This window comes from Cyprinus carpio, chromosome A5 (assembly GCF_018340385.1).
Source record: "Cyprinus carpio isolate SPL01 chromosome A5, ASM1834038v1, whole genome shotgun sequence".
Lineage (NCBI taxonomy): Eukaryota > Metazoa > Chordata > Actinopteri > Cypriniformes > Cyprinidae > Cyprinus > Cyprinus carpio.
This window is the reverse complement of record NC_056576.1, coordinates 9,362,514-9,382,304: the sequence shown is the minus strand read 5'-3', so window position 1 is coordinate 9,382,304 and position 19,791 is coordinate 9,362,514. Positions and strand designations below refer to the sequence as shown.

General features: G+C 34.6%; 1 protein-coding gene across 1 annotated transcript in view; it reads right to left on the bottom strand.

The window, feature by feature from the left end:
* Positions 1–15,294, bottom strand: part of hk2 (hexokinase 2) — a 42,337-nt gene extending 27,043 nt beyond the window's left edge. Inside the window, exons 1-6 of the mRNA XM_042753262.1 lie at positions 15,070–15,294; positions 10,166–10,328; positions 5,371–5,519; positions 3,828–3,947; positions 3,637–3,732; positions 1,173–1,272 (exon numbers count right to left, since the gene is read on the bottom strand). Coding sequence (XP_042609196.1) covers positions 1,173–1,272; positions 3,637–3,732; positions 3,828–3,947; positions 5,371–5,519; positions 10,166–10,328; positions 15,070–15,132 — 691 coding nt within the window. The 5' untranslated portion in view covers positions 15,133–15,294. The remainder of the gene's footprint in view (positions 1–1,172; positions 1,273–3,636; positions 3,733–3,827; positions 3,948–5,370; positions 5,520–10,165; positions 10,329–15,069) is intronic.
* Between the last annotated feature and the right edge of the window lie 4,497 nt (positions 15,295–19,791).

Sequence of the window (19,791 nt, the reverse complement as noted above, 5' to 3'; positions counted from 1 at the left end):
TATTAATGTTTTCCAGGGCTGAAACACTGATTGAACAAATACACAAATGTTCATTCATGTTTATCTCGCATTAAAACTAGTAGTAAAGAGTAAGGGATGATCAGACTGCCGTTTGAACTGAGGCGTTTATACAGACATCTGTCATGCCACATCAAAGAGTACCAAATTGACATTTATTGGTTTCTTAGCAAAAATAACAATGTATAAAACTGGAAGTTTCCAACGAAGTTCCGCTAGTGCAGAGCTTAAAACAATGCTGTATTTGTTCGGTATACATGCGTACCGAACCGAAAATATGTTTATCGTTACACCCCTACATTTGAATATTTTTTTCTTATAAAAGAAAATATGCAGTATTTGAAATATTTTTACAGTTTTATATTACTTTTCTATTTTTAATACATTTTTAAATGTAATTTATTCCAGTGATTGCTAAGCTGAATTTCAGATAATTTGGCAAAACAATTCTTCTTCTTACCATTTTAACATTTATTATGTTGAAAACAGTTGCAGCATATTTTATTTATTTATTTATTGTGAAAATCATGAAAACGTTTGACCGTTTTTTTATTTATTGATTATTTGATATTAATGAATTTATTTGAATTTAATTTCAAAAAAAAAAAAAAAGAAGAAGCAGCTTCACTCCAGCTGTTTTTGCTCTAAAAGAACTTTGGCTGTACTTCTACATACAACTATAAATTTAGACTTCTGTATTTGTCATCTAATGTGAGAAAGCGTTAAAATCATGTACAAATTAGAGAGTGTAATAACTGATACTGTGCATGGCAAATCAAGTTGTGTGAAAGGCTCAGGGACATCTGCTCTAGCCTCTATAATTACACATATTTGACACACTATTAGGGGAACATGAATCAAAACAATTAGTTCATTTAGAGGAGTGTGAGAATTAGCATTAGGAAAATGCCGCCAAAATCCTTTTGTTAGGCCATAATAATAGGCCTGAAGAGGCAATAAAATGCCTAAAATGTGTTCTCTAATATGCCCACAATCTAGAACCAAAACAATTGACAGAAACAAAAAGGTCTATGTTTGAATAAAGCACCTTTCATTCACAGCAAGCATGTCTGACACATATCACTGCCACCCTGGCTGATATTTCCCACTGATCTCAGCTAGCATATGAGTGCAAATATAAGACACTGACTCACCAACAATGAGGCCAATCTCACAGTGATGGTCGTCATAACCACAGGTCATCATGGTGCCAACGGTGTCATTGATCACAGCAACGATGTCAATGTCAAAGTCCTGAAGAGATAAAAAAAGAAAATGCTGGTACTTGTTTACTATTTTGAACCAAGCTGAAACACTTATGAAAGGTCAAATAAACTAATGACGCATGTAGGGCTGTGCCCCTAATAGTCGACTAAATTTTACAACAAGAAGTTGTGCTTTTGTAAAAATAAGAAGAAAAAAAAAAGGATGCATTTTCTGTCGTCTCGGTCTCTGTGAATTAAACAAAACTCAACATATAGTCTATGCCTGACAGTAGGGGTGGGAGAAAAAAAATAGATTCTCTGATGGATCGCGATTCTCTTTTCAACGATTCTGAGCATGGTTTTTCCCCACATATGGCACGTGTGTGCGCTAGAGACAATCACGGCGGGCTTCATTGCACAGGATATGCGCTGTGAGACATGTGCGCATTGCTTGACAGTGTGTGCTTCCACCAGCCGTTGTTTCAGTATTATGCTTTCATTTATGTCATTTGGAATGCAGTACGTATAAGATGCATGAAACTCACGTACTGACATACTTTCACGTGTGCTTTTTGTTTGATGTCCTGAAGCTTGATCGCGGCTGCAGTTAAATGCACCTGCATCTCCAAATACTTATATACGAAACTGATGTAAACACAGTAAATTATGTTTTCAGAACAGGACAAAACATCTGATATATCGAAATAGAAATCTGCATTAGTGTGAATCAGTGTGAATGCAGCCTGTTAAAGCTGCCACTGTCTGTGATCTCATCAGTAATAATCAAACAATAATAATGCTGAGGGAAAAAAGAAAAACCCATAACTATGATTGTCTGTAAACTTTCGGATAGCCTACTTAAAGAACACTTATTTTTAAAATGAGTAATTATTAAAAAAAATTGCCTGCTTATATAATTTAATAAAAATAAAAAAAAAATCAGTAAAATTTGCACAAAATAAATTTGATATAAAATTTAAATTAAAATGTATCCATGTGCAGTAATATTGAAAACTGAGAATGTGACGTATCGAAATAGAGTCGTTGACACGATAATCGTAATTGAATTGAATTGAATCGTGAATCCAGTGAAGATTCACATCCCTATTTTTAAGATGACAGTAGGCTACTGACTTACAGAGATTCCAAATATAAACATAGCAAATGTATTTGCACAGCAGAAGAATTAATTAGGAAAAAATGTAGATCAAGAATAGTTTTAGAATCGGATTGTGATCATGAAGTGCCTAAAGATTCCCACCCCTACCTGACAGACAAGAGAAATACATCTAAGAAGAATACTCGAGATGTCTACTTAGAAATGATCAAATTTAAATCAAAAACATATACTCTCTCATTATGAAATCCGTATGTTAGGTTGATTTTTCTCTAAAGGCACATCCACTGTACTGCGGAGATGACGAGTCTGCATCGTCCGCTTCATCTCTGCAGCCAACACTGACACCAGAAAACACTCATTTATAAATACTTGATTAAAATATCTCCTTGCTGTATTTCCCAACACAGTCATTATTTTTGGCAGTGCTTTAGGCAAGCTTTATGTTTGTGCTTGAGTGCGGAATAGGCCTGTGGCTATAGCATAAATTAATCACATGAATTTTGGCTCAAAAAATCTTTATGCAGTCAAAGAGCAGAGTTCAAATCGTTTGCTTCCTGCATCTGCCAAGTAAGTGGCATTGAGATTAATGGAATTGCTAACGGACAACTTTTACCACTGTGACACACAACATCAAGTCCTTGTTCTCAGAAATATCTTAAGAAACGGACAAAACGACAACACCCTCCATGATTCACACGTAAGAATTCCCATGCATTTATTAACTTTATGTGAGGACCAAGTGGTGAATTCACACCAGACTTCACAGATTAATGTACATTTTCTAGCCTTTATTGCAAAAAGGAAATTCACATGCTTCAATTCTGAATAATCTAATCATTCTTTTCCCGCTGTTCTCTTCTGGAAATTTTGTACATGCTCATTGGCCATGTTTACACCTGGTATTAAAACAAACAATTCTTTGTTTCAGAAAAAAACTAAATCTCACTGACACCAAAGTTTTGAACAGTAGTGTAATTGCTAGCACTGAGTATTCACATCTATCTGTGGATTCAAGTTTATTATATACATACATATATAAAGAAGCTTGTGCCTTAAGCCTTCTACACACTGCACAATTTTAGCAATCATATAAGATCATTGCTGGTCACACTGTGCAACATGGATCTAATAAACCTGGGTACCACATGCAAGAAAACTGTACGATGATGACACCTATTGACTTGTAGGCTACGACGCACATTTCATTACACGCATTGTTAGGACTATACAAGAAAGACTAAAACAAATATCTTGTGAATGTAAAAGCATAACACCCTGACTCATTACACTCACCCCTCTCTTCTTGATGGCTTTTCTCAACAGGCCCACAACATCTCTCCCCTCCACTCCACTCGCCTTAAAACCTTTGGTCCAAGACACCAGAAAACTCTGTAGAGAAATAATGGCAACCATGGAAACATGACATTCTGACAGAAGAGCTGCTAAGTTTAGTGTTTGTTTCCCTTTAATCCTTCTCATCTCACCTCATCAAGCTTGGTCTGCAGGCAAGGAAATGAAAAGGTAAAGCCAAGAGGCAGCTTCTTGTCTTTGATGCCCAATTTTTCAAGGAAATTGGCCAAGCATTCAGCTATGTGATCGAAGAGCTGGAAAAGAAAAAAAAAAAATGACAGGATTCATTTTAAGACTGATTTAAATACATTTCTCAACCAAAAATATCATGTGCAAGTTTGCCAAAGGTGTTATTTTCCTCTCACTAGTATAAGTGAAAAGTGTTCATGTGAAAATCCAAAAGGGACTGTCAATCAACATATGGTGCTGTCTCCTCACATTAGGCATTACACGTTGAAATTATAAAGCCATAATGCCATGGGCTGTGAGAACCCAGGTGCAACTCATCATCTTCTGCCAGCTGGGTTCCAGCTGTACCTTCCACCTCCAGGTCATGCACACTTATAAAGGAGTCTTGTGGTCAAATTGCAATGATTGAAGTCCAGACAGTCTTCATTGCAAAGGCTAAAAGACATGTTCCCTGCCAGACTAGCAAAGAGACTAAGGATGAACTATGTGAGAAAACATTGGTTTGGTTTTAAACCAGGCATGTTTCAGTTCCCAGCCACCTAAGACACTTTTATGCACAACAGTCCGTTTATTTAGTTATTACTATGACACTTTATTTGATTATTATGATAAAGAGTTTATTGTAGCGTCTCAGATTGCTTTATAGGTCTGGGTATCGATTCAGATGTCCCGATACGATTCGATTCTTGATTGATTGATTGATTGATTTATTTATATATAGGAATATAGTTTTAATACAAATGCTATTGATATTTCTAAAAAATGAACAGTAAACATCAGTTTACAAATGGTGAATTTTTAAAAAGAAATTAAGAGCCACAGGCCTGTATTTTAAACCTTTTCTTTTTTTGTGTGTGTAGGGTCCTTTTTGAAACAATAATATAAAATGTTCTTCTTAATTGTTCTGGTAATCAGATAAAGGCATAAAACAATTTAATTTATCCTAATCAAATGAAAAACCCTTTTAGTTTTGCACAGCAGAGGTTTCTGTTAAAATCTAAAAGAAAACAAATGTGATTATTCCTTTAAAAATAAAGATTTATTAATATTTATTAGTAGAAGTAGTAGCATTGTTGTTACATTGAGTTTTAAGACTGCTAAATATTAATATATTTTTGACAATTTCTTCACGTTAAACTAAACTTTTATTTTGACGGGTTGCCGTGAGGAACTTGCAGCAGAATGTTGCAGGCTACAAGAAAAAGTTATTTATAATGCATAATAAAAAGACAAAAAAAAAAATGAATACTTCTCGAAATCTTCTATGTTCCATAAAACAAAGTCAGCCATACATGTTTGGAACAACACCAGGGTGAGTCTATGATGACAGAAGTTTCATTTTTGGATGAACCATCCCTTTAAATATATAACACCCAAGCATTCTGCTGGCTTTTAAACGTGTATATAGGTGTATGAGATCTACAGCAAGAAAGGCACAAACACACACACAAACAGGTTTGCATGCACACACACTCACTCACTCCTCACCTCTGTCCCACTACCCCTCATGATGTTCTCTGGAATGGCATAGATCTGGTTTTCCATCTCCACCTTTTGTTTTCCATTACCGGAAACTCTGACAAGCAGAACTCGAAAATTTGTTCCTCCCAAGTCCAGGGCAAGGAAGTCGCCCGTTTCTACAAACAAATCAAGTGTAAATTTATATTAAAAGAACAGATTTTGAAAATAAAGAAAGCATCACAAGAACAAAGTTGTAATGTTCTGACAATAACCTCAATTTAACAACATTAATATTTTCCAACAAACACACTCAAAGCACGCACCAGAGAGGCGAATCTCTGACTGATGGTCCGCGAAAACCGCAAATTCAGTTCTCTTTCGCATCTACTTGAGCTTGAATGGACAAATGCACAAAAATAATGTCAAAATACTGTCTTGGCAGGTATTTTTGTTAACACAGTCGGTTATGTCAGATGTGTATCTGTGCATTAGTTCTTAAAGTGACAGCAGCCTGCACTGTTCCTGCTGCTGTCTGTGTCAATGTCATTAATGTTATTCAAAAATCAAAAGACAGAGAAAATCTCTCACTGCTGATGTTCACTGAATCTTTTTGTAGCTTAAACAAGGATTAATCTATATTAAATATATGCAGTGTAATTTTACATTTGATTTATTTCTGTACCTGAATGCTATTGTTAGAAATACCTGAAAAACTTAAACCACTGTTTCATTTCATTTGTGTCTTTGTTGTATTTCATTTATTTGTGCTGTTGTTTGTTATTTGTTTATTTGTTCTTATTTTATAACTGACTGTTCATTTGTCTTCTCTTCAATAATGTCTGAAGTATATATTAGTTAAGGTGGTAGTTTTTGCTTAAGTATTGAAGTGGGTCAAAAAAAACTTTATTATTGCAGGGCTAGTGAAATCTTTGGCAGTGTATTTTTTTTTTTTTGTCTTTTTTACATTAATTTAATTTTCTATTCAGAGGCACTTCTCATCAAAAATCACTCCACTACCTCTAGAGTTATTCATTCTTTCCAAATAAACTATTCAAGTCATCTGGTGAAAACTCCAGTATTTTTTCATATTGCAATATATATTGCAGAGAAACAAAATATCCCAATGTCAGTTTTTTCCAATATCGTGCAGCCCTAGTCCATTGTCAAAACAAGCACACCATAATCCAAGGGAAAAGACAATGCTCCTACCTTGTGTTATGACTTGTTTCTCAACACTTTATGACTTCATTATCCTAATGTTACAACGTTTAATGTGGAACTTAAATGCAGTTACCTCCCTGTGACTGGACGGGCCACATTTCTGAACAATGTTCATATGGTCTCCATTTACTAAGAATCTGCTTTAAAATTAGTATTTGCAACTTAATTTCAATAAAAAGTATTTTCAGACAAGGGAAGAAGTCTCAGATTTCTGTAACCTCGTAGTAAATTTCCAAAGATCAATGGAAATTTTGCTTTCTCATGATGACCTCTTTAGAACTAGTCCTTGCATGCTTTCCTATGCCTGTAACACCTGACTTTCCACTTTTAAAGGTCTATTAGAAAGTGTTTGTTGAACTAACAAGGGGATTGCAGAGACCTTCTCCCTTATACTGTTATACTGTGAAATGCCAGTACAACATCAGGCTTCATGCGCACAACCCTGAGATCTCACTTTAAAATGACACAATAAAAACCAAAACACTGTAAACAAAATCTTTTGTGAGAAGGAAGTTGAAAAAATATACAGCTACAATAAAATATCTCAGCAAAAGTTAAGCAAACAGGAACATCTCAATGTTCACAACATGAGAATAAAGTCCTTGAGTAAGCGGCGATTGAAAACATCCATTTGAACACGTATCCACCTTGATCTCACAGATCAGCATCGTTCCCTTGGCAACACTTCCTACCACCGTTTTGTGGCTCACACCCACAGGACTTCATTTCTGTGAGCAGGCATTCTTTTCAGGACCCCGAGTACAGTTATTCTTTTCACACTCTGCTTGAGACATTGTCTCATCCCGCGTGCACAGTAAAACACCCTCAGATGCCAGTGAAAGAATCGGGTTGATGTCGGTCACTGTGAGTGACAAACACACACTCAAACGCATCAACAGTGACCCGTGATATAGCACACCTGGATTGGTGGATCTGTATTTTTTTTTTCTTCATATAAAAAGGAACACAACACTTCTAGGACAGAGCAATATGTGTTCCATAAGATGCTGACAACAATATCCCTCCACCCATGACTTGACCTGCATGGAACCAGACTCCCGCAGGATATGAATGCTTTGCCATTCACAATATTACACACATTCTCTGTTTGCTTATTGTTTTTTCTCAGTAATATTAGAAACTTAAAGTAAAAAAAGCCGAGAATGCTGCACTAGTCTCTTCACGTAACCACCAGTGCTCTGGATGATTAGAGGTAAATTATCAAACTGCAAGGATGAAATACTCCAAGGCTCTTGAATTAAAAAGCCTTTAATCAACCGGGTTAAATCATTAAAAATAAAAAATAAAATAAAAGTGTAGATCTAAGCGTTTTGGCTACACGAAACGCATAGATCTACACTTTTAACTTTTTTAATGATTTAGCCCGGTTGAGTAAAGGCTTTTTTCCTTTATACAAGTGCCTTGGAGTATTTCATCCTTTCAGTAAGAACTTAAAGTATTTTGAATACATTTTGTTCGCATACACACATCAAGTAATTGGATATTTAAGCAACTCTTACATTACAATAGAAATCACAATATCGGGCATAACATTTCTAAGCAAAACTTAAGAGACTTCTTTCAAAAACAACAACACTTTGTTCAACCCAAGGTCTGAATGGTAGTGTACACTAGTGCACACTAGACATGTGCCGATATTCGGTAATGCGATATATCGCGGTAATGAATATGCACGATATTGTTATCGTGGGCACTTCTAAATACCGAGAATAACACTTTGTTACAATTATTCAGAATTTGGAATGCATTTTAAGAATACTTTTCCCATCAACTGGTCAAAATGCACAACACCACTGTATGCTGCTTTAAAAACGCGTGTGAGCTATGATGTAAACGAGCACACATGAGAAACACATGGGGGAACCATAGACAGTAAAAGAAATGGACACAGCGACCCCATTGGATTCAACGGAGACAAGTGAAGTCAATTAGAAGCACACACTTCCTGGGGGTCGAGCGTACTGGGCAAACTCAAACTGAGCTTGATGACGTAAAAAATGTGACGTGCGCAACCTGTTTCTGACAATTGTAAGTCTTCTAATAGCTGTGCCAAGAGAAATCTGAATCACCCAACTGAATCGTGCAGAGAGATGGCGAGCGTTTGAACAGGAGGAGCAAATTTTGGTTAAGTATTCTGATTGATTATTTTTTTGTTTTTTTTAATAATAACAATCCGATAGATTGATTGATAGTAAGTGATTGTTTGTGAGCTTCTAGTTTTTTCTTTATGTCCATACGGTAATTTCTCTACTGTGCGAGAGAGGCAGGTTATGACGCAATGGTTAGCCTATTTTTACAAAAAAACTGCATTCGACGGGGCCAGAACATAAGATACAAGGTAATGGAGCATTTTATACTTTTTCATGTTTCTTTAGAAATAATTAATGGACAAATGGAGTCTTTAAAAGTCCTCAGATGTAAAGTTATTCACTGTCAAAGTGAGTCAATGGAATGCTAACAGTAGGTGGGGGTCCGCTAATCAATGGCGGCGCCTGGGGATGCTTCAATAAAATATGAAACCCTGCCCCCCTGGGGAGAACAGGTGAGAGATGAGCTGAATGAAAGCACATTCACTCTCTGACAGCAGATGGCAGAAAATGCAGCCCTTACCCTGGAAACCCGATGCTTCGTAATAAAAGCAGCTGCTACTTTCTAAACATTTAAATAATATAAAATAATATTTATATATTTCCATAAAGTTTTTTCCATTTTAATCTGGATACAACATGCCCTAGATATTGTTTGAAAGTGTTTTGATTCTTTATTTTCATTAACACCTTACCTTAGGGCTTCATTAGTTAACAAACTGCCAATTAAAATCGGAATTTCTGAACATTCATTAAATCTTAGGTATTCCAATATTCAATAAACACAATTGTTAAAATCGAAAGTTGCAACTTTGTTATTTAATGAGCTAACATGAGCTAAGACTTGAATTTTTTAACAAAGATTAGTAACTTCTGTAGCTAATGTAGCTATTGCTTGTGAATGTTAATGCATTAACTAAGGTTAACTAATGAGGTCTTATTGTAAAGTGATACCTATGGGTTTTTTAAAGTTCTTTTGCACTTTAATCGGTGTAAAACTTTTAACTTTAAATATATTTTTTGTATTGCTTTATTGTATTTAAATATTCGGTTATTTTTGTTATGAGAAAAAGTTATTTAACCTGTTTTACTGTATTTTGACCACTTTTTTGAAACTCAATTAATCGCAACAGGAAAATCTGATACCGGCATATCCCTAGTGCACACTTGTGAGAACTTGAGAACAGTTGGTTGGATGTCAAAGGAAAAGTGAAGTTAGTTCAGAGGAAAGCTCTAGCATTGTTTGTTTACAGGAGTGGCTTGAGATTCTTTTCATTTCAAATGCTCTGGAATTCAATGAATTCAGCTCAATAGGGCCACTTTTTGAAAACTGGGCTAAAATTGGCCTATTTTACCTGAATCCATTGTACATTTGTAAGTGTGGCTGAAGTGTCCAGATACCTTTAGGGACTGCAAAAGGAAAGCCCAAATGTCTTATACGGATGATGAAAGCATTATCAAAATAGCATGTGTCAAAATCTCATTCTCATCACCTGTGCCATCAGGTGTGGAACGGACAAAGGTGGGGAGCATCTTGACGGCTGCGGTTGGGTTAGTGTCTCTGCCTAGACCTTTATCCATCTCCCTCCTGAACCGCTTGGAGACATCCATAAGGTTCTCATCTGACAGTCGCATGTGATACAGGAACTTATCCACCTGAAAAAAACAAATGATGGGTGAACATCTGATGCACATTTTCTAGTTTTCATCTATTCTCCAGTTTACTGTTAAATTCAACTTATATTGGTCTTATCTGTTTAAATAAATTGTTTACTACTAAGGAACACAAAATGTATTATCTTGTTTAGTCAATCATAGCCATTTTTAAATGTTACTAAACTTTTTATTGGCATAAACACCACTAAAACATATTATCATACAAATATATATGGAATGGAATATGATTACACTCATATTAATTTCGCAGCGTGAAAGTAACTCTCCATAATTTTTTGCAAGCATTAAATACCCAGGTTTCTCACAAAATAGGGGGGAAAAAATGTCATTTTAAATCATATTAGAGCACACACAAAACATAGTTTCTAACTGATTAAATATTTTAGGTATGAGCATATTCACAGGACTTTTTCCATTAGCTTTTAAGATAATATTTTTCTTTTAAATTCTAGAATTTGTTGCTTTTAATTATTTATATATTTTTTTATATATTTTTTTATGAATTGTATAATGACTTATGATTTTAGATATTATAGCAATATATTGGGAATATAGTAGGGTGCATATATGTTCAGCTGTGGTGTTTGTTAAATAGTTTTTGTTAATTTTTTTTATAGTGTATTTTTTTTTTAGGTTTTTTTGTGTTGTGTGTGTGTGTGTGTGTGTGTGTGTGTGTGTGTGTGTGTGTGTGTGTGTGTGTATTAGTACAGGCATTAAGCAGTTCTATTCTAAACATAGCAGTAGTCACAGAATGTGAAAAAACAAACTCAATATTTGTAGCAGAAGGGCAAAGATAAAGCTAAAATATATCAGCATAAAATAACAACATTGGGACACAAAGTTGCTTTTTGTTCCAAACGTAATCACAATGTCTGGCTCTGCCAATCACAGAGAACTGCTTTCTTTGAAGGCCAGCAATCTGAAACCATCAGATTATTCTTACAGTCATGATACGAGCTGAAGAATCTTTCACAAGAAAGAGAATCTGGAATGTCCCATACTAGCTTTCACTCAAAGGTCAGATGGTGACTTCACTAGCGAAGCTCCCGATTGCTGTTTTATTAGATGAAGAAAGAGCCTCTTAATGGCAAGATCCTTCAAGATTGTAACAAAAATGCAGCTCTCTCTCTCTGAGATCTGCGGCAGTGTGTTTTTAATGATTGACAGCTGAACTAGTTCTGCAATTTTAGCTCAATAATGGTTTGATTCTTAGTTAAATAGCAAATATACTGAGGCACAATTCATACAGCTGCTAGGGACCTACAAATAGTATGCGGACAGCGTTTACAGCCTCAGCAGGACAAATGGTTTGGTAGTCTTGGTAAATACTAAGAACTACAGTGAGATGTGAAACTTGAAAGGCTGTTTCTAGAATATAACATTTGACACCACAGGGGGACAAAAGCACCACACAGCTGCCCAACATAAGAAACAGGGTGCCAAGATCACACGGTAAACAAATCAACCTATGCTAACATATGTATAGGATTTAACAGGGCTAAAAGCTTGATGATTCCAGAGAGTCTAAACATCAAAAATACTGAAGAAACAACACACTTACGACACGATTTATGTGAAAAGTGATATAATTAGCACAATTTATGCACTATTATGATTCAATGAAAAAATAAAAGCCTTAATATAGTAAGATACATTGATTAACACGAAGTACATGGTTACCACTTCAGTGAAAGGAAATGTACTATTAATATATATATATATATATATATATATAATATATATATATATATATATATATATTATATATATATATATATATATATATATAATATACACAGACACACACACACACACACACACACACACACACACACACAAACGCACAGAGAGTCAAACTGGTGTAAGTCTAGGCTGGTCACCTTGAATTCAAGGTCCTTTCAAATGGCCCAGTAAATATCAGACTCAGTGACCGAACAGCAAGGCCTAGACTGTATGTAACAGTATGCAGTGCTATAATAAACAAGTATATAATTACTGCGTTAAGACAGTGATATTTTAATAACAACTGGTTTAACCTTTACGAGCAAAAGCAGCATCACAGATGGTACTTGATTCATTTAATTTGATCTGCTTCGAACAAAATCCATTTAAATCTGATTCAATGATTCATCGCCATCATCACAAAATGTTTACATGTCTTTACTTCTTTGTGCTCATTTAGAGAAATCATGCCCTCATCATATTAAATCAAATAATAATATCAATAAATGAAATTAAATAATAATATAGTACTAATACTATTAATTATCTTTATTTCACTTCCCCCATTCAAATCTACTCGACTACAATGATTATTTGGTTAAAATGAGGGTTCCTCTGGGGGAAAACGCACCCTTTTAAAGCTTTTTAAGAACTTAAGGTCTACAATAATGTTGATAAAGTATTTACTTCGATCATTGTTCTGCCCTGAGGCCAGTTCTATTTAGGGTTGAGCTCCACACCTCTCCAATTGCATGCCAATTTCAAGCCCAGCATCGCGTTTCAACTCCTTTGACCCCAATGCATGCAAGGCCTTACAGCAAGTTTACAAATGCAGTGGCACAATAACAATGCAGAAGAAAAGAGGAAGGAAACTCTTTTGATTTGTACAAGACATTTCTCCACTCTTGACCTCAAGATAAGTGTTTATTACTGTCAGGACATGAAGAAGGTCAGTGTTTGCTATGAATGATCGAAAAGGAATCTGAATCCCAGTGGAATTTTTACTACCTTCACGTACACACAGACAAGATGTTGCAACATAAATCAGCAGAGTTCAAAGCGCGTCATTGTTTGTATAAACCATTAACATACAAAATCGACCAAAATGTTCAAAATTGAAAAAGGTCAGGACTCGCTTACCTTAGTCTCAGAAAACCCTTAAGTGAGTTTCATTTCATTATACATTTTCTCAGAACTAATTTTTTTTAGCTGATATTACATGACTTTTACCAAATAGTCCCATTATCATGTTTTATGAAATTATCAGTATAGGTTTTGGGAGGTAATTATACCAAATCATTTTGATGACGGACTTTGGCTCAGGCATTTCAGGATTATTAAAACAAAGTTTGAGACAGTATGCAATTAAATTGGTGCATGATTAGTCCAATTACCCAATCACATGACCTCTTGAGGCAAAGTCACGTTTTTTGTTGTGCATCAAGGAATTTATTTGGTACGTGTTATCGCAGTGTATGCACATTTTCTTATCGAAAAAAAAAATAAGCATACACCTCAACTGAGCTTATATATTTTTCATTCATATTTTAAGATTTTATGTGCGTTTTGGCATTTCCATCCAGTTTTTTTAAATGCGCTATTTTACAATTATTCATATAAATATGTGTGTGTGGAAATATTTTTTGTGGTTTTATAATTTAATTCAGTGTTTTTTTTGGACATGGTGTAATCTGGGATGCCTAAGCACTGATGTGTGTTTTTCTTGCTCGACCACAAGAAAAATGTAAAGAATGTTAGAATGACATTATTCCAGTCTTCATGGGCGATGATTAATCGTAATTAATCCAAAATAAAAGATTTGCTTACAAAATGTGTGTGTACGGTGTAAACAAAAACATGTATGAAAATTATGCCCTGTTTCGTAAAACAAAAAGTAGTAATACTATTTTTTGAAACATAATAATTTTTTTGTGATGTTTTTTTTTTATGAAAAATTTTTTGGATTATTAAAAATTATTATAATTTTTAAAAATCCAAACATTTGATATCTCTAAAAAGCCCTGAATGTGCTCTGTACAGACTTAAAACTGTGGCATGATCAGGTCTCAGAGAAATTCACTAAAATATAATGTCCTCTACAGAGGACAAAAGTCTATGCCTGGGTCCCAGGAGGATAAAATGGGGCATGTGTAGGAGTGCAGGTGCATAAATATCTTTGTAAGAAACCATCTTGATTTTTGCCAGTTCCAGAGATGTCATCTGCTGGTCTGAAGCATGGTGAGGACATCACAGCAAAAAAGCTAAAGTGTCTAAAGGGTCACAGGAGACACTGGACGGTTTTGTTATAATGGAGTAAGCTGAAGTCGCGTGATGAGGAGTGGAGCACGTGACTAGCAGGGCGCTCGTGGTTCAGGTTACCCGAGCAACACTCGCTCAGTTAAAGGTACGTCGTGGCAGGAAGCGCCACGAAAACTCGCCCAACTAGTTTATCCAACATAATTTATCACTTAATGTATAGATCATAATTTCACACTGACGACTAGACAAGTATGACATATATTATAAACATAAACGGACACGGATGCCATCCAAGGTAATCATTGGTAAGGAGCATCTCTCAACTCCCAAACTATGAAGGCTAACGTTACTCGTAAGTCTCCGTGCTTCAAAAATGCGGAAACTGACGGTTTGCGTCTGACGCACGGAGTGCATGCGGCAAGGGAAAGATGCGATATTGGGGAATTTGGAACAAGAAATCAATACAACTGATTTTTTTTATTATTATTATTAAATATCGGACCCCGGAGCCTGGTATCTGTAGGCTTAGCTGTTATTTGGTGTTAAGTGATGTAACACCGACCTCGCTGTCAAATACACGTGTAACGTTAGTTGTTAAATGATGCGAACGACTTACAGTAACAACAAACAGACAAACATACGAACATCGTAATTGCCCGATAATGATCTCCACTTATCCATCGGCTTGATTAAGTCAATATACCATGTGAGATGTCGATAAGCCGGCTGCTGTACTTACTTTCTGGACGTGGTCATGGTGAAGCTCAGTGAAGTAGTATGCCAGTAAATGAGAGGCGATCATGGTCTTCTGTCAACTTGGGTCTCTTGAACTTCTTAAGTGTGTTTAATGTGTTCTGAACTGATTGTAAGTCACTTTGGGCTCGTGCTCATGTTCTTCAAGTTTCTCAAACTATTTCTTGGAATTACGCTATCCGGTGCGATGATGACGTCACTCTTAATTCCACCCACTTCACACACTAGTAATTTGAGTAGCCTTGCGTCTTTGAGATCCTTTCCGCTGATTGGCCACGAAGAAGGTGTGTGAAACTTTACAGATTTTGGGACCCCAAATTGTGTGTGTATATATATATATATACAGTACAGACCAAAAGTTTGGAAACATTACTATTTTTAATGTTTTTGAAAGAAGTCTCTTCTTACTGTGCTCATCAAGCCTGCATTTATTTGAATACAGAAAAAACAGTAAATATTGGCGACAATCTTATATACAACTTAAAATAATAGTTTTCATCTATTTGAATACTACTTAAACAAAAAAAAAATGTTTTCCTGTGATGGAGAAAGCTGAATTTTCAGCTCATTACTCCAAGCCTTCAGTGTCACATGTAACATCCATCCCTATCACATGATCAGTTATAGATTTGGAAAATCACTTCTAATATTCTGATTTATTATGAGTGTTGGAAACAGTTCTGCTGTCTAAATATATTTGATGAATAAAAGGTTATGAAAGAACTGCTCATTTATTCCAAATAAAAAATTTCTAATAATATATATTCTAAATTAATATATTTCTCTTTACTATCCTTTTTCAATCAATTTAACACCTCCTTGCTGAATAAAAGTATTGATTTTATTAACAAAAAATAAAAAGAAAAAAATTACTGAACCCCAAATTACTGACCATTTAGTGTATATCTGTTGTTACATAAATAATTTATATTTTAAATACATAGCTTCTTTTTTTGTTGTTTTGTTGTGTTTTTTTTACTTTTTTATTCATCAAAGTATCCTAAAAAGTATCACATTTCTGAAAAAATATTTAAGCAGGGCAGAACTGTTTTCAACTTTGATAATGAATCATCATATTAGAATGATTTCTAAAGGATCATGTGATAATGATCCTAAAACTTCAGCTTTGCATCACAGAAAAAAATGAGAATTTTAAAGTATACTTAAATTTTAAAAACAATTATTTAAATTGTAATAATATATCACAATCGTGAATTTTTTCTGTATTTTTGATCAAATAAATGCAGGCTTGATGAGCAGAAGAAACTTCTTTCAAAAACATTAAAAATAGTAATGTTTCCGAACTTTTGGTCTGTACTGTATATATGCATATGCATACTTAGTTTTTAAATACTTTTAAGAATGTTTTTTTTTTTTTTTTGCCACTGGAAGCTCAAGTCGAACACAATGGGATGCAGTTTTTCACATTTTGTCAAATGTGTAGAGTTTTTTTGATGTAGCCTTAGCCTATCTAGGAATAAATAAATACAATTTTGGTCTAGGCTGAAGTAAGATTAAGGATTCATGCTGCTCTTGTTTTCTGAAAAGAAATGATCAAAATTAAGTGAGTTTTAACTTAAGAATAAAAAAAATCAGCTGATCTAGTAATGTGGGAAAGTAATTTTATTTTTATTGCCCCGCTGGCAGTTTCTCTTTTCTTCTTTTTACCCATTGTTTTAAGCATGAATTCACTTAATATTTATTTAAACATAAGAAAACTTACTTTTTGTAGTGTTTTATGTGAATAATTTATGATTAATTCAGTTCTTATAACATGGGGACTTGTCAACTAATCTATATAAATATATATATATAAATAATGTACATAGATGTGCAACTAGGCATGTCTCCTTTAGACCGTATTGCAGAATATAGCATCACCAGCAATAGTTTCATCATGACTTTTTTTTATTCACTGCAGCATTTTTCACTGTGTCTTGATTTCAAATGTTGTATTTGTCCACCCACGCATTTGGGAGGTTAGATGTTTTAGCTCATTCGTGATAGATCCAAACTAGGAATAGTTCATAAGGGCAGAAATCACTAAAAATGTGTATAAAGTTAGAGTTATTAAAAACCGTGTGACCATCTGTTACCGTCTAAAAACAGCCATGGATTTTGTTGCCAGATTTTATATATATTTCTATTATATTTACTTTACATGCATTATGTCACTGTCTTTCATAATCTGAGATTTCACCAAAGCAACAAGGGTGCTGTACAAAGGTAATTTGTGTCTGTAAAACTGACTAGTGTCAGTAAATTTCCACTTATCGAGGCACAATTTTGAAATACCTGCAACATCACTTTTTGCCTGTGAATTAGTATGATTATAAATTCACAGAATGTCTTTGGAGAGAGCTGGTCCCATCAGATTAGCATGGATTGAGTTCCTGACATCCCACTGGCGCATTAATGTATGACAGCAGCTGATCAGATTCCAAGCCTACGAATGTGACTCAATTGTTCGCGAACATCATAGGACACCTACAGCCACTTGCATGAGCAATTGTAATACATGGGCCCACTTTTTGAACTGTTTTCAGTTTTTGTGCCATAATCATATCAGTGTTGGCTTTTTGTTGATCCAGACAGTTATTTATGTATTTTTATTATATTTATCATATGTCAGTCATTTCTTCTCCATTGCAATACAGAATGATTTATCAAACTGCTAAAAAATTATGTGATTGAACAAATAGAACTGTTTGGAAATATATATTTTTTGTACTGTAGCTTAATTTTTTTTTTCTTCAAAGTCATTTTGGTTTACTTGCTGAAAAAAAATTTAATTGATTTCCTAAAAAGTAAATAAGCTGTGGTCACATTGTCATGAAAATCTTCTTTGAAGAGGGTTTTCATATTGCAAACTGGAGAGAAATTAATTAACTTCCGAGAACAAAAAAATGTTTTAACTTTGAAGTAATGGCTCCCGACTGTAAATTTTGGTGGGGTGGATTCTGTGTCATGGCGCTATTATAGGACAAATATTTTATAAGCTCTTATTCTAATCTCTGAACACATGCAGACAAATTTCTTTTTTTCTAAGAGAGCCATAAAGGCTATTCGCCGCTGCTCATTTAAACTAAAGCATTTATACTTTCATTAATTTGATACATGACTGTTCTCTCACATCAAAATTCACCGACATATTGGTTTAGAGCTGTTTTAAATGGTGCTTGACCTATGCATATTTCTCTGTTGATTCAGACAAGACAACTTTTTCAATAGAGAAAGCAATAGAGGACTCGTATTTTAGCTGCAAGCATGAAGTTAAAAAAGTTTTAATGTTTCAAACATTAGATTTTTTTTTAATTAGTGAGTGTTTTTTTGTTTTTTTTTAGTTGTTTTATTTTTTCTTTCTTTGTGATGGAAACTCTGAGGCCTGAGGGTGAGTAAATTATCAGCCAATTTTCATTTTTGGGCGAACTATTCCTTTAAGATTGATAACTGAATTGGACAATACTTTCTTTATTCACTCTCACAACACTCCTTCAGATCAGGTGCTTGATGGACAGTCTGGTGATTCCGTGATGCATCACTGTGTTATCTAAGAGTTGTGTTAGACTTTGGTGTGGTTTTATGACTTTAACCGGAAAGTAATGAAGCTGAACAGGATGTTTGGATTTACATTGGATTTATGTTTACATTTTCCAGGCTTCTGCACTAATATACACAGTTATTTTGAATGAACTTTGCTATAAATGTTTTAAGGAATATTATGTATTTATTTATCTTCACTCTGAAGTAAAGCACATATTTAAGTATAAGTATGAGTACTCAACAGAAAGATGCATTTCCAGTTAACTGACTCATAAGGGATTTTTTTAACATAAAAAAGGCATTTCCTGAAGGATAATGAGCTTATCTGTGTGTCAGTGTAATTATCATCTGTGAATATGTTCATGACCAGTGACACATGCTGCTGAATGAAGAAATGGGGATAGATTTTGAAGTAGTATCTTTTACTACCAGATCAAAGGGAAGAAATACAAAAATAAATAACAAAGTATGAATGAAGATACAAAGTTTATGCAAATGCAATGTTCTGCAAATATATGACCGGGGTGTATTCCAGAAGCACGGTTAACTTACCGTCAGCTAAAATTGCCCACAATCCATTTCGCTTTGGCGAAGGATTCGGTTCAGAACTACAAACACGAATAAAACGCGTTAGAAAAACTACAAACATGGCGGATACTCGTGTTGTACTAAAAAGTGATTTGAGTTACTAATAATCAACATTTAACCTGGTAAAAAATATATATATATATTGTTATCCGTGTTATATTTCATCTACAACAGCAATGCGAACTTTTATAAACATCCATTTGGTCGTTAACTTTTAAATGCATCATTATATAGGCTAAAGCAGAAAATATGAGCAGAGTTCTCCGCATGAAAGACCCGCGACTGACAGATCAATGAGCTAATTCTTTTCTCTCCATTACGGTAGGAAGTAAAACTTAAATGAAATGTGGAGGATGTTAACTGTGACGATGATTGACAGGCCAGGTTACAGTGACAGGGTGCGTGTTACAGGTGCGACAGAGCGGTCCTTTAAAGATGCAATTGTATGACTTGATAGTAGGCTATGTCCCAAAGCTTGCCTACTCTTCTACTACACATTTAAAAGTGTGTACTTTTTCTTCACCAAAAGAGTACATACTTTAAGGGCGTAGTATAAGTAGGTAGAACCTCGAGTAAG